We start from the raw sequence: 15,094 nt of genomic DNA, 5'->3' as shown, positions 1-15,094 counted from the left end.
ACTGCCTGCGTTGACTCACACACCCTACAAATGCGAGACATGCAGCGACACCTGGAAGACCTCAATAACCGAGGTAGAAGGCATAACTTGAGAATCAGAGGTCTTCCAGAGTTCATAGAAGGGGAACACATCTCACGATCTGTGGTAAGCATCTTCAACAACCTCCTGCAGCGCCCCCCTCAAACCCCCATCGCTATGGAGAGAATTCATCGGGCCCTGCGACCTAAAGGAAGGGAGAACGATCCACTTCGGGACGTTGTTTGCTGCATCGTTGACTTTAAATTAAAGGAGGAAATCATCAAACAAGCTAGGGGCACACAGCAAATTCTTCACGAGGGCTGCCCTGTCCAAATATACCAGGATCTCTCGGGCATTACCCTGCAACACAGGCACGATTTCAAACCCCTGCTAGATGCCCTCAGAGCAAAAAAAATTGTATACAAATGGAAGTTTCCATTCTGCCTCATGGCTTCCTTTAACGGACGTTCAGCTGTCCTCAAGGTCCCTGAAGACCTACCACACTTTTGCTCCACACTTGGTCTGCCCCTGATCTCTGTACCTTTTGGGGTACGCGGCTTTCCGGCCCAGGCTGTTCCATCGGGACATGCTCAGGGAAGAACCCATGGAAACACAAAGTTCCAGGCACCGCAGGCAACGCTCTCCCTCTACCCTAAGGAGCCATGTCATCTACCGTCCTGGGACACAGGAGGCTAATCCCATTGTCTCTCCGCAGTCAAGAAGAGCCCGTAGGGATAATTAATTCAGGGCTGCTAACGCTCTGCCGCTCATGTCTGACCACCCAGTTCGACCCTATGACGGTCTTTTGATTTTTGAATCAGTTTTGCGTTTTGAACTTTATTTTCTTTTTATTCGTTTTGGTTTTTACACTGACAGGAACTCGGCATTGTCAGCCACACCTCCTGCCTACACACCGTTCCTCCCGCTTGCTGCTTCCACAACGCCCGACTAAATACACCTTGTCCCTCGGACAGACCTTCACATCTGCTTTAACAGCAACACCACCTTACTATAATGGTAGGCTCCACGTGTAAACAGTTGGTATCCATCGATCTACCCAGCACGGAACTACATTCCCCATACTGCTTAGCAGGTGTAAACTCCGCCTGGTGTTACCGCATAGTCCCGCCTCTCTGCATGGACTTCCTGTCATCCCCGAGACGCTCTTTGCATTACTCCTTATATGACGCTTCCGGCAACGACGGCTCTCCACCCACACCTCACCGCCTCTTCTCCGGCTTCAATCCTGCACTCACGAACCCATCAGGCTCCCGTCAGCATCTCCGCTGAATCATCCACGGTATGTGAGACTCTGTACTTAGACTATCACACTTAAAGCGTTTGTAAAGGTTTTTTTTTTTTTTTTTTAAAATAACAAACATGTTATACTTACCTTCACTGTGCAGCTCGTTCTGCACAGAGTGGCCCCGAACCTCGTCTTCTGGGGTCCCTCGGCGGCTGTTTCAGCTCCTCCCCGCAAGCATTCACCACCTTAATGCGAGCTCCCTCGCACGGTGGTGAGTGCTTGCGGGCGCGCTCCCGTGATACAGCCGGCGGCTATAGCCGCTCGCTGTATCACTCGGCCCCGCCCCCCGGCGCGCCGCGTCATCGGATGTGATTGACAGCAGCGCGAGCCAATGACTGCGCTGCTTTCAATCCATCCACTGCAGCCAATCAGCGGCCAGGGTGAGCGGAGGAACAGATGTCGGGAACGCAAAGCTGACTTTCGAGGCGTCAGGTAAGTAAAACGGGGGGGCTGGGGGCGGCGGTTCTGTCAGAAGTTTTTTCACCTTAATGCATAGAATGCATTAAGGTGAAAAAATTTTTACCTTTACAACCCCTTTAATGCCTACCTGTGGACAGCACCTGATGTTACCAGCATGCCGATCGTCTCATTCACTCTACACTGATGGACTGTCCTGGTAATATAATTCTAACACTACGTTCCTGTGTTGAATAGTCATACATCACGACTATAATGGTTGTTATTTTATAACGCTGAATTTAACTTACATCTGCTGTTTATTGTTTATGGCCTCTCTAGCTCTCTAAGTTTCACAGGGCAGTACTGGAACTTGAAGGCCTCCCCAAGAAACACATGAAGTTAGCTGCTTATATTTTTCATGTAGCATCTATTTATTATTATCGTTTTATGATGCAATTGGTTTATGGGTCGTGGCTCCCCTCCCCTGCTTACGCCAACAACCCCCTTGGGGGCAATGGATATGGCCGACCTGGGGGAGATGACATGGATATTGGGCTGTCACCTCTCACAGATCGAGACGGGGGATGACCCCACGGCTCGCTATATATTACTAGGCATCCTGAAGGTCCTAATATTTTTTCAACCCATGGGGCACAATGCATACTTACACACACTAACCGAAGCTTTCACTGCAAGTCCCAGAAGGCTGCTCTGATAGCTATTTACCTCTACCAATGCCTCTTTGTCCTGTGGCGGCAGCTCACACTCCACCACCTGTACCTTATCCCCGTATTATCTTCACCTCTCCATCGCCTAGATTTGGGTCAACCCCCATACGGATCCGTACTGAGGTTCAGTAATCCCTACAGGGAACTGTGCCACAGGCGCGCTCCGTACCACACCGACCTCTTCTATTAGAGGTTTGTGGACGTATAACTCCACACCTCTTCGGTACCCCCTAGCTTCATACACACTTCACCCGAGCTTACTCCTTGTAAAGTGGATCGCCTCGCTCTCCCTTTACCCTCTATCCCTCCCCCTGTCCCCTTCTAAAGGCGGATACCTCAAACACCCACCCACACGGAAAGATGCCACATTCTCAACTGAATGATCTCAAATTACTCTCTGTTAACATTAGGGGTCTGAACACTCCTGAAAAACGATCCCAACTCCTTCACTCACTCAAACAATCCAAAGCGCAAATAGCACTGATACAAGAAATGCATTTTCGGACAGATTCCATCCCTAAACTACACAACAGTCACTTCCCCACGGTCTTTCATGCCTCTAATTCCGAGGCAAAATCGAAAGGGGTATCTATCCTCATTTCCAAACACTGCCCCCTCCAAGTGACTGACGTTCAAAGAGATCCGCTCGGCATATTCCTTTTCATAAAAGGAACTATACACCAGAAGACATTTACGATCGCCAATATCTATGCTCCCAATTCTGGCCAAGTCACCTTTTTTTCTTAATACACTACAACTACTCTCCAGCTTCTACTTCGGCACCCTTATTATCAGCGGTGATTTTAATGTCCCACTCGTCCCATCTATTGACACTTCCACTGGGACTTCATCCCTCACATACCGAGCCCTACGATCCATCAAACGTCAACTAAGCAACCTTCTACTCCATGACACTTGGCGCACCCTCCATCCTAAAGAAAAGGATTTCACCTTTTTTTCTTCCCCACACAACAAGTACTCTAGATTGGATCACTTCTTTCTTTCCCAAAAAGACCTGACATACCTTACTAGCCCGACCATTGAACCATCCTTACTCTCGGACCATAGCCCCATCTCCATGACTCTACAATTCTCCACACTACGCAAACTGACTCGTATTTGGCACCTTGATAACTCATTGCTGACTGACGAGGTCAATGTCCTCAGCAAGCATCAAAAACACCCATAGCAAGGTGGATTAGGCAGACCATTTCCGTAGCCTATGAACAGGCTGGTAAAGTGGTTCCCACTAGCCTTAAGGCACACTCTACACGGTCTCTGGTGACCTCTTGGGCAGAAGGGGCTGGAGCATTGGTAGAACAGATCTGCAGAGCAGCTACAAGGCAGAACACTTTCCTGAGGCACTACAGGGTGGAACTGCTGTCACCTCAGGATTTATCATTCGGTAGAAAGTTCTACAGGCTGTTGTTCCACCCTAAGGTAGGCCTGAGCTACTTGCTCTTCTCTTGGGGTGCCGTCCTGGAGGACAACTTGAGAAAAGGACCAGTTACACCTGCCTGTAACGGTGTTTCTGGGAAGTCTTCCAGGACGGCAGGCCTACTTCCCACCCGTTTTTTGAGTGTTGGTGTTGTATGAACATTTAGGGTGGTTCTCACTCTTGTGCACTGGTGTGGGTCAAAACTTTTTCACAACTGAGGAGCACAGGGAGGGGCGGGGTTTTTGACCTCTTCTTTAAATGTTTCTTGTCAGGTGGGACCAGTCATCTCTCAGGGTGCCGTCTTGGAAGACTTCCCAGAAACACCATTACCGGTAAGTGTAACTGGTCATTTTCGCCAGAGATAAAACTATAATTCTACAACTTTATAAAACTTTGGTCAGGCCACATCTGGAGTATTCTGTCCAGTTTTGGTCACCAGTCCTCAGAAGGGATGTGCTGGAGAGAGTCTAAAGAAGGGCAACTAAATTAGGGGGCTGGAGGACCTCAAATACGAGGAGCGAATACAAGCTCTAAATGTATTCTCGCTGGAGAAAAGACACTTGAGAGGAGATATGATGGTTTTTTTACAAATATCTCAGCGGTGATCCTAGCATAGGAAAAAAGATATTCAATCTCAGGGGGGGTGTGAGGGGACACATAATGAGATTGGAGGAGAATCGGTTTAACCTTAAGCTGTGTAGGGGTTTTTTTTCACTATCAGGGCGATTAGAATGTGGAACTCTCTTCCACAAGTGGTGGTGGCTGCGGGGAGTATTGATATTTTTAAGAGACTTTTGGATGTGCATCTTAAAGAACACAACATACAGGGATATGGGAAATGATTGACACTGACACATGTGCACCTACACAGGTCGGACTGGATGGACTATTGTCTTTATTCAACCTTACCTACTATGTAACTATGTCCTGCATTCTGCACACTGTACCCTCCTCCTGAATCTCATGTTCTGTGGTGACCTACACCCTTCTCTGGTACCTGGCACCCCATGTCCTGCGTTCTGCACCTTAGACCACATGTCCTGCATTCTGCACACAGCACAACATATCCTGCACCCTTCTCCTGCACCTTGCACCCCAAGCCCTGTGTTCTGCACCTCACAAATTACTTGCCCTGCCCCAGGCGCTGACAACCCACACTTCCCTTAAAAACTCTCCTAACTTTTTTAGCTGGCTCCTAGATTCAAAGCAAATTTGTCAAGCCCCACCTTAAGTGACTTCCTCCCCTCCCCCTCATCTCCTTCATTATGTAAGTCATGCTGAGATAATCTCCCTTTGCCTGAGCAATATTCTCATTTGTCTCTGAGCTCCTTCTTGCTATTCCTCGTCCTGCCTGTTGTTTCCTTGGATTGATTTTCTGTGTAGTGACCCCGGCTCTATCTCTTGGATGCGCTCGTCTGTTGCTTGTCCTGACCTTTATCCTGATTCCTGGATCTCCTCCTCATCTCTCCTCCATATCCTCTTACACAGCTTTTCTCCAAACCTGCAGTGATCCTGGGGGGTGGAAACTTGGCGCCAACACACAGCGAAATCCATCCCCACCATTAGGAGCTCTAAAGAAAATAGACTATTTAAACTCCGTTCCTCCGCACGTCACCTGATCACATGAGAGCTTACTTTCACAGATTCCTGACATATTTCTGTATGGTAAAGGTTAAAGTTCACTATTCAGTTTAGGAGAGGTAGGACACACCTAGGAACAATGATTTGGTTTGCACAGGAGCCTCATATAGAGGACCCCCCAAATGTCCCCATCCAAATGTCCCTCCATCCAAAGTCTATATGCCCTACGACATCACACTGACCTCACAGCTCCTCCTCCCAATGTCCCTCCATCCAGAGTCTATATGTCCTATGACATCACACTGACCTCCTCCTCCTAATGTCCATCTATCTGGCTTTTTTCTGATGATCTTAGGATTTGGGCGGACCCTTGGTATCCACACTAGCAAAGTGGAACTGTTGGTCCCGCATTGTATGTAATGACATCAGAATGCCTGCAACAAGTGTTTAACCCAAGTATTGTGGGGGTCCTTTGTGTGTAAATTATACCTCAGTCTGAAGTGGGGCTTTAATAAAATGGAAACCTGAATGGAGAGGTGAGGAGGATTCTGGGAATATCATTTGATTTTACTATTTGTGTTCAGATCTAGAGTTTTCCTCCTGTGAAGTCTGGAGATCATATGACCATCACATTGCCTCCACCTCCCTCCCTGATAGAATAGAGAAATAAAAAGAAGATTCTAGAAGTCACCAGAGAGATCATCAAGGAGAGGTGAGCGGTGCTGGGAATTCTGGGACATTATCCAGTAACAGACAAGGGATGTGTCTGGATGGTGACTGTATCATTGTGTGTGTCAGGTTCCTATAAGGTGTCAGGATGTCACTGTCTATTTCTCCATGGAGGAGTGGGAGTATTTAGAAGGACACAAGGATCTCTACAAGGACGTCATGATGGACAATCAGCCGCCCCTCACATCACCGGGTAAGAGGAGACTTTATTGTAAAGGAGAGAGCAGTACGGAGGGTCCACCTAGATCCCCCATCATCTGATAAACAAATAGGAACAATGTATTCAGTCAGTGTGTGTGTTTCCTACAGATGGATCCAGTAATGGGAACCCACCAGAGAGATGTCCCCGTCCTCTGTATTCCCGGGATTCCACACAGGAAGATCACACCATCCCTCACTGTTACAAGGTTGGTGGGATGGAGGATATAAAACACACTTAGAGCCAATGTGTGGATTTCTTATGTGATGTTACATTAAAGCTTATATCCAAGACCTGAAGCGCAGTTGTCTACCGGGTGCTCGGGTTCGGCACATCACGGATCTTGTGGAAAGATTACTGGGAGGGGCGTCATTGGCATCAATGACAAATTCAGAGGCAGATGGATTGTCCTAAAGAACGATTTTAGGGACTTAGGAGCTAAATTAGGAAAAAGAACCTCCAAGGTAGTATTCTCAGGAATACTACCGGTACATCGAGCCACACCAGAAAGGCAGAGGGAGATTAGGGAAGTAAAGAAGTGGCTGAAGAGCTGGTGTAGTAAGGAGGGGTTTGGGTTCCTGAAGGACTGGGCCGACTTCTCAGTCGATAACCGGTACTATAGAAGGGACGGACTGCACCTAAATGAGGAGGGTGCAGATCTGCTGGGAATGAAGATGGCCAAAATGTTAGAGGGGGTTTTTAAACTAGGCGATGGGGGGGAGGGTCCAGAGGTAGAGATAGTCAGCGCGGAAGATATTCCAGAGGGGTAGTATTGGGGGCATTAGTGGTAGGTTAACCAAAGCACAAAAACACAAGATGAGTATAGTAGCAAGTCCTAGTTGCAATCTCGAAACCCAATACGAGGACAATATGCGACTGGTCTAAACTATGTGGCATGTTCACCAATGCCAGGAGCATGGCGGACAAGATGGGTGAACTAGAGATACTGTTGTACGAGGAGGATTTGGATTTTGAGGGAATTTCAGAGACCTGGTTCAACAGAACATTCAAGGGTATATCCTATACCGCAAGGATAGAGAGGGTAAAAAAGGGGGAGGGGTATGCCTATATATCACAAATAATGTACAAACGAATGTGAGAGATGACATCACTGAGGGAGCTAGAGAGGAGGTGGAATCCTTATGGGTAGAGCTCCAAAGGGATGAAGCTAAGGGGAAAATAATACTGGGAGTATGCTATAGGCCCCCTAACCCGAGGGAGGAAGTGGAGACATATCTCCTATCACAATTTGGATTAGCAGCAAGGATGAGAAGTGTTATCATAATGGGGGATTTTAATTATCCAGACATAGACTGGGCGGAGGGAACCGCGCATTCATTTAAGGCTCGCCAATTCCTTAATGTCTTGCAGGACAATTTTATGGGTCAGATGGTAGACGCACCAACTAGAAATAAAACATTACTGGATCTACTGATTACCAACAATACAGACCTGATCACGGGTGTGGAAATACAGGGCAATTTAGGTAACAGCGATTACAGGTCAATTAGTTTCAGTATAAATCACCCAAATAGGAAACATAAAGGGAATACAAAGACACTGAATTTCAAAAGAGCCAACTTCCCTAAACTGCAAACCTTGCTAAAAGGCATAAATTGGGATAAAATATTAGGAACAAAGAATACGGAGGAGAGATGGGTTTGCTTTAAGAGCATATTAAATAAGGGAATTAGCCAATGCATCCCATTGGGTAATAAATTTTAAAAGAGCGAACAAAAGTCCTGGATGGCTTAACTCCAATGTAAAAATGCATATAAAAGCAAAGGAGAAGGCCTTCAAAAAATACAAGGTTGATGGATCATCCTCAGCATTCAGACTTTATAAAGAATGCAACAAGAAATGTAAGTGTGCAATTAGGACAGCTAAGATAGAACATGAAAGACACATAGCGGAGGAGAGCAAAAAAAAAATCCCATGAAATTCTTTAAGTATGTAAACAGTAAAAAAGGGAGGACAGACCATATTGGCCCCATAAAGAATGAGGAAGGACATCTGGTTACAAAGGATGGGGAGATGGCGAAGGTATTGAATTTATTCTTCTCCTCAGTCTTCACGAGTGAATCGGGGGGCTTCAGTAACCAAAACTGCAGTGTTTATCCTCATGACACAACACAGGAAGCACCTCCATGGTTAAGAGAGGACAGAATTAAAATTAGACTTGAGAAACTTAACATTAATAAATCACCGGGACCAGATGGCTTGCATCTGAGGGTACTTAGGGAACTCAGTCAAGTGATCGCCAGACTGTTCCTAATTTTTACAGACAGTCTACTGACTGGAATGGTACCAGCTGATTGGAGAAAAGCCAATGTAGCACCAATATTTAAAAAGGGCCCAAAATACATCCCTGGGAATTACAGACCAGTTAGCCTAACATCAATAGTATGTAAACTCTTGGAGGGGATGATAAGGGACTATATACAAGATTTTAGTAATAAGAATGGTATCATTAGCAGTAATCAGCATGGATTCATGAAGAATCGTTCTTGCCAAACCAATCTATTAACCTTCTATGAGGAGGTGAGTTGCCATCTAGATAAAGGAAGGCCCGTAGACGTGGTGTATCTGGATTTTGCAAAAGCATTGGACACAGTTTCCCATAAACGTTTACTGTACAAAATAAGGTCCGTTGGCATGGACCATAGGGTGAGTACATGGATTGAAAACTGGCTACAAGGGCGAGTTCAGAGGGTGGTGATAAATGGGGAGTACTCGGAATGGTCAGGGGTGGGTAGTGGGATTCCCCAGGGTTCTGTGCTGGGACCAATCCTATTTAATTTGTTTATAAACGACCTGGAGGATGGGATAAACAGTTCAATCTCTGTATTTGCAGACGATACTAAGCTAAGCAGGGCAATAACTTCTCCGCAGGATGTGGAAATCTTGCAAAAAGATCTGAACAAATTAATGGGGTGGGCGACTACATGGCAAATGAGGTTCAATGTAGAAAAATGTAAAATAATGCATTTGGGTGGCAAAAATATGAATGCAATCTATACACTGGGGGGGGAGAACCTCTGGGGGAATCTAGGATGGAAAAAGGACCTGGGGGTCCTAGTAGATGATCATGCAATGCCAAGCTGCTGCTAACAAAGCAAACAGAATATTGTCATGCATTAAAAAGGGGATCAACTCCAGAGATAAAATGATAATTCTCCCTTTCTACAAGACTCTGGTCCGGTCGCACCTGGAGTATGCTGTCCAGTTCGGGGCACCAGTCCTCAGGAAGGATGTACTGGAAATGGAGCGAGTACAAAGAAGGGCAACAAAGCTAATAAAGGGTCTGGAGGATCTTAGTTATGAGGAAAGGTTGCGAGCACTGAACTTATTCTCTCTGGAGAAGAGACGCTTGAGAGGGGATATGATTTCAATATACAAATACCATACTGGTGACCCTGCAATAGAAATAAAACTTTTTCGCAAAAGAGAGTTTAACAAGACTTGTGGCCACTCATTAAAATTAGAAGAAAAGAGGTTTAACCTTAAACTACATAGAGGGTTCTTTACTGTAAGAGCGGCAAGGATGTGGAATTCCCTTCCACGGGTGGTGGTCTCAGTGGAGAGCATTGATAGCTTCAAGAAACTATTAGATAAGCACCTGAATGACCACAACATACAGGGATATACAATGTAATACTTACACATAATCACACATAGATGGACTTGTGTCTTTTTTCAACCTCACCTACTATGTAACTATAACTTACAGATGATATTCTCTCTCATTTTCTTGATTTAGAGTGGAGATCCAATTGATATAAAATTTGAGGTTAAATCAGAAGAAGAAGAGAGGTATGTGAGGGATGATCAGCAGTCTATGGAGGAGGATGGAATAACGGAGACATTTATAGAGGAGGACACTCCTACAGAGATCAGCACAGGTGGGTCATTAACACTAAATAGATTCCTCCACCCATACTGCTCACTGATTGGTCCAGAGTAGGGTGGGGACTGGGTGATATCAGGCTGTAATCCCCTGGTCACTTTCCTGAGCTGTGTTCCCCATCCTGTATTCCTGTATTTCTCTCGGATAATCTTCCTTCTCTGTGCTGCAGACACAATTTATGTATCTAGACTGGATTTATGGAGATTCTGGGGTTCAGCTGGCAGCAAAATGTTCATTTTCACTATAGACGTTACTAGACCTAGGTACCTGGGGTATGTGTTTTGGGTCTTCTGCCCCATACCCGGGTATGGCAAGATCTCTGACAGAACAATTCTCCCAGGGTTACTTGCTCTGTTGTCTGCTGGCTGTGCCGGGTGGAGGGATATGTCTGTATAGTCTCAGACCCAAGTCACTGAGTGCAGTCTCAGGAGATGGGAGGCAGCGGTGTGGGACCTCTGCAACTTGTCTCATGTAAACATTTAATCTTCCACTGATTACTGAATACCAGTATTATGAGTCCTGACCCTTACACCAGGGCTCAAAATTTCAAGTCCTGAGATACTAGCCAGGCCTTTAGGGTTACTCGCCACCAGTTGCTCCACCCAACCCAGCCAGTCCCCACCCCTAAACACACCCTCATAAATTATCTCATGAAATGACACTTAAATGGTTTATGCAGAATTAAGTTACAAAAATAAATATTAACAACCACCTTATCAGTGCACCTCAGCATAGCCTCACCAGTGCCCATCAGTACAGTTTCACCTGTGCAGAGGAAGAGTCGAGCTGGCCGATCATCATAAAGCTAGGATTGCCCACTGTAACAGCTTTCATTTGAACTGCTGGATTCCCGGTGCCACTCACCATCGCACAGTCCCGCCTCCTCGCTGCTCATGTCACACAGTCCCACCTTCTCGCCCGGCGCCTCCTGGCATTGGACCGATGTTCTGTCTGTCAAATGCGCTGGGTGAGGAGGAGGGACTGTGTGATGTGAGCGGTGCTGGACAAGGAGGCGGGGCTGTATGTGGCGGTGAGGTGTGACTGTGTGAAGTGAGCGGCGAGGAGGCGGACTGTGTGATGGTGAGCGGAACCCAGAAATTCAATTGAAACCTGTTAGTGGGTAATCCCCGCTCTCTGATGATAGGCAAGGTCGACTCTTCCTCTCCTCTCTTCCCCTGGCTGGGAGAACAGCTCCTGTTCAACCCCGCCTGCCGGTGGTGCTTCCCCCCTCCGAGGCAGCCATAATTTTCCACTTGCAAAATGCGAGTAGGCGAGTGGAAAATTTGGGGGCTGCAGTACACTATATACTCTATGTTGTACATTACATACTCCTGACCCCTGTACTATATACTCTATATTGTACATTACATACTCCTGACCCCTGCACTATATACTCTATATTGTACATTAGGGATGAGCCGAACACCCCCCGGTTCGGTTCGCACCAGAACCTGCGAACGGACCGAAAATTCGCACGAACGTTAGAACCCCGTTGACGTCTATGGGACTCGAACGTTCGAAATCAAAAGTGCTCATTTTAAAGGCTTATATGCATGGTATTGTCCTAAAAAGGGTTTGGGGACCCGGGTCCTGCCCCAGGGGACATGTATCAATGCAAAAAAAAGTTTTAAAAAACGGCCGTTTTTTCGGGAGCAGTGATTTTAATGATGCTTAAAGTAAAAAAAAAAGTGAAATATTCCTTTAAATATCGTACCTGGGGGGTGTCTATAGTATGCCTGTAAAGTGGCGCGTGTTTCCCGTGTTTAGAACAGTCCCTGCACCAAATGTCATTCATAAAGGAATAAAAGTCATTTAAAACTGCTGGCGGGTTTAATGTAATGTCGGGTCCTGGCAATATGGATGAAAATCAGTGAGACAAACGTCATGGGTACCCCCCAGTCCATTACCAGGCCCTTTGGGTCTTGTATGGATATTAAGGGGAACCCCGCACCCAAATTAAAATAAGGAAAGGTGTGGGGCCACCAGGCCCTATATACTCTGAACAGCAGTATACAGGCGGTGCAAACAAGACAGGGACTGTAGGTTTGTTCTTAAGTAGAATCTGTTTGTAATTTTGAACGGGTACATTTTTAAAGTGTTTAGCTCCAGCCAAAAAATCTTTAAGCTTTTTGGAAAACATAGGGAAGGGTTATCACCCCTGTGACATTTGTTTTGCTGTCTTTCCTCCTCTTCAGAAGATTTCACCTCACTTTTTGTCCCAATGACAAATGTTTTTTGAGAATTTGGGGTTTTTTATGGAACAAGGATTGGAAAGCATCAGTGGAAAGGAGAAATGTTTTTCCCATATTAGCTCTTACAGGAGAGAATTTCCCTTCCTAGGGGTAGATTTCACTTCCTGTTGTCTCCTTCCGTTTGCAAGTAGGAGTCGTTTGTAAGTTGGATGTTTGAAAGTAGGGTCCTGCCCTATATACTCAGCAGAAATTTGGGCCTTAGGTGTTGCTGTGGCCACAATACTGTAAGCCCTCACAGGGCCCTGCTGTGAAATATTAGATCAAGAATTGTAATTACATGCCCCTGTTGAACAGGGACTGAAAAATTGGGCCTTAGGCACTGGTGCCACAACACTGCAACCCCTCACAGACACTCTAGTTGGAACGCAGAAACGAGCCCTGCTGCAAAGTATTGCATCAAAAATTGATTTAACACACCCCTGTTAAACACTGTGCAGAGGTCACACTACACTAACTTGTAGTTTTAGCAGAACACTGTGAGCAGGACGCACTGCACTAACTGTAAATAGTCTAGCTGCCTGACTGTGGTACTAATAGGATCAAAAGAACACCAGCAATTTTCTTCAGGTAGCTGTAAATACTGTAACAAGACAAGCCTGCCTGTCAGTAAGAAGATAACAGGAACGGATCTAGCTAAACTGAATACAGTGTGTGTGTGTGTGTATATATACAGGTAAAAGCCAGTAAATTAGAATATTTTGAAAAACTTGATTTATTTCAGTAATTGCATTCAAAAGGTGTAACTTGTACATTATATTTATTCATTGCACACAGACTGATGCATTCAAATGTTTATTTCATTTAATTTTGATGATTTGAAGTGGCAACAAATGAAAATCCAAAATTCCGTGTGTCACAAAATTAGAATATTGTGTAAGGGTCAAGATTGTGAAAAAAAAAACCCATTCAAAAATGTGGGGGAGATTCACAAGGAGTGGACAGCTGCTGGAGTCAGTGCTTCAAGATCCACCACCAAGAGACGCTTGAAAGACATGGGTTTCAACTGCCGCATACCTCGTGTCAAGCCACTGTTGACCAAGAAACAGCGCGAAAAGCGTCTCACCTGGGCTAAGGAAAAAAAGAGCTGGACTGCTGCTGAGTGGTCCAAAGTCATGTTTTCTGACGAAAGCAAATTTTGCATTTCCTTTGGAAATCGAGGTCCCAGAGTCTGGAGGAAGACAGGAGAGGCACAGGATCCACGTTGCCTGAAGTCTAGTGTAAAGTTTCCACCATCAGTGATGGTTTGGGGTGCCATGTCATCTGCTGGTGTCGGTCCACTCTGTTTCCTGAGATCCAGGGTCAACGCAGCCGTCTACCAGCAAGTTTTAGAGCACTTCATGCTTCCTGCTGCTGACCTGCTCTATGGAGATGGAGATTTCAGGTTCCAACAGGACTTGGCGCCTGCACACAGCGCAAAATCTACCCGTGCCTGGTTTACGGACCATGGTATTTCTGTTCTAAATTGGCCAGCCAACTCCCCTGACCTTAGCCCCATAGAAAATCTGTGGGGTATTGTGAAAAGGAAGATGCAGAATGCCAGACCCAACAACGCAGAAGAGTTGAAGGCCACTATCAGAGCAACCTGGGCTCTCATAACACCTGAGCAGTGCCAGAAACTCATCGACTCCATGCCACGCCGCATTAATGCAGTAATTGAGGCAAAAGGAGCTCCAACCAAGTATTGAGTATTGTACATGCTCATATTTTTCATTTTCATACTTTTCAGTTGGCCAACATTTCTAAAAAATCCCTTTTTTGTATTAGCCTTAAGTAATATTCTAATTTTGTGACACACGGAATTTTGGATTTTCATTTGTTGCCACTTCAAATCATCAAAATTAAATGAAATAAACATTTGAATGCATCAGTCTGTGTGCAATGAATAAATATAATGTACAAGTTACACCTTTTGAATGCAATTACTGAAATAAATCAAGTTTTTCAAAATATTCTAATTTACTGGCTTTTACCTGTATGTGTGTGTATGTGTGTGTGTGTGTGTGTGTGTATGTGTATATATATGTGTATGTGTGTATATATATATATATATATATATATATATATATATATATATATATATATATATATATATATACACGCGCAACACCTGGGATATATATATACATACACACAATACACTATAAGTGCAGCTAACTCACTGACTGTCCTGCCTAATCTATCTAACTCAAATGAAATGACACTGTCTCTCTCTCTATCTAAGCACGCCGGAACACACTACACAGGGCCACCGTGAAGGCGTCCTTATATAGTGTGGGGCGTGTTCTAAACCCCCTGAGCCATAATTGGCCAAAGCCACCCTAGCTTTGGCCAATTACAGCTCTCTCTACCGACGGCGCTGTGATTGGCCAAGCATGCGGGTCATAGTGCATGCTTGGCCAATCATCAGCCAGCAATGCACTGCGATGCCGCAGTGAATTATGGGCCGTGACGTGCCACACGAATTTAGCGTGAACGGCCCATATCGTTTGCAATTCGGCGAACGATCGAACAGCCGATGTTCGAGTCGAACATGAAGC

General features: G+C 45.5%; 3 protein-coding genes across 5 annotated transcripts in view; 2 read left to right on the top strand and 1 right to left on the bottom strand.

Moving 5' to 3' along the window:
- The window catches only part of LOC141121984 (uncharacterized), a 583,368-nt gene that overhangs the window by 169,645 nt on the left and 398,629 nt on the right, over positions 1 to 15,094 (bottom strand). The gene's annotated exons all lie outside the window — the stretch shown is intronic.
- LOC141121987 (uncharacterized) overlaps positions 1 to 15,094 on the top strand; it is a 481,910-nt gene that overhangs the window by 260,395 nt on the left and 206,421 nt on the right. The gene's annotated exons all lie outside the window — the stretch shown is intronic.
- Positions 1 to 15,094, top strand: part of LOC141121965 (uncharacterized) — a 208,644-nt gene that overhangs the window by 190,604 nt on the left and 2,946 nt on the right. The window contains exons 2-5 of one of the 3 annotated variants that reach the window (XM_073611745.1): positions 6,055 to 6,182; positions 6,269 to 6,392; positions 6,509 to 6,606; positions 10,159 to 10,300. The exons of 1 other annotated variant lie outside the window; for it this stretch is intronic. In XM_073611745.1, coding sequence (XP_073467846.1) covers positions 6,308 to 6,392; positions 6,509 to 6,606; positions 10,159 to 10,300 — 325 coding nt within the window. In that variant the 5' untranslated portion in view covers positions 6,055 to 6,182; positions 6,269 to 6,307. The remainder of the gene's footprint in view (positions 1 to 6,054; positions 6,183 to 6,268; positions 6,393 to 6,508; positions 6,607 to 10,158; positions 10,301 to 15,094) is intronic. One more of the 3 variants, XM_073611744.1, reaches the window with a different exon arrangement.

Source organism: Aquarana catesbeiana, unplaced genomic scaffold (assembly GCF_042186555.1).
Source record: "Aquarana catesbeiana isolate 2022-GZ unplaced genomic scaffold, ASM4218655v1 unanchor236, whole genome shotgun sequence".
In the NCBI taxonomy this organism is placed as follows: domain Eukaryota; kingdom Metazoa; phylum Chordata; class Amphibia; order Anura; family Ranidae; genus Aquarana; species Aquarana catesbeiana.
This window is presented reverse-complemented; position numbering and strand designations above follow the sequence as displayed.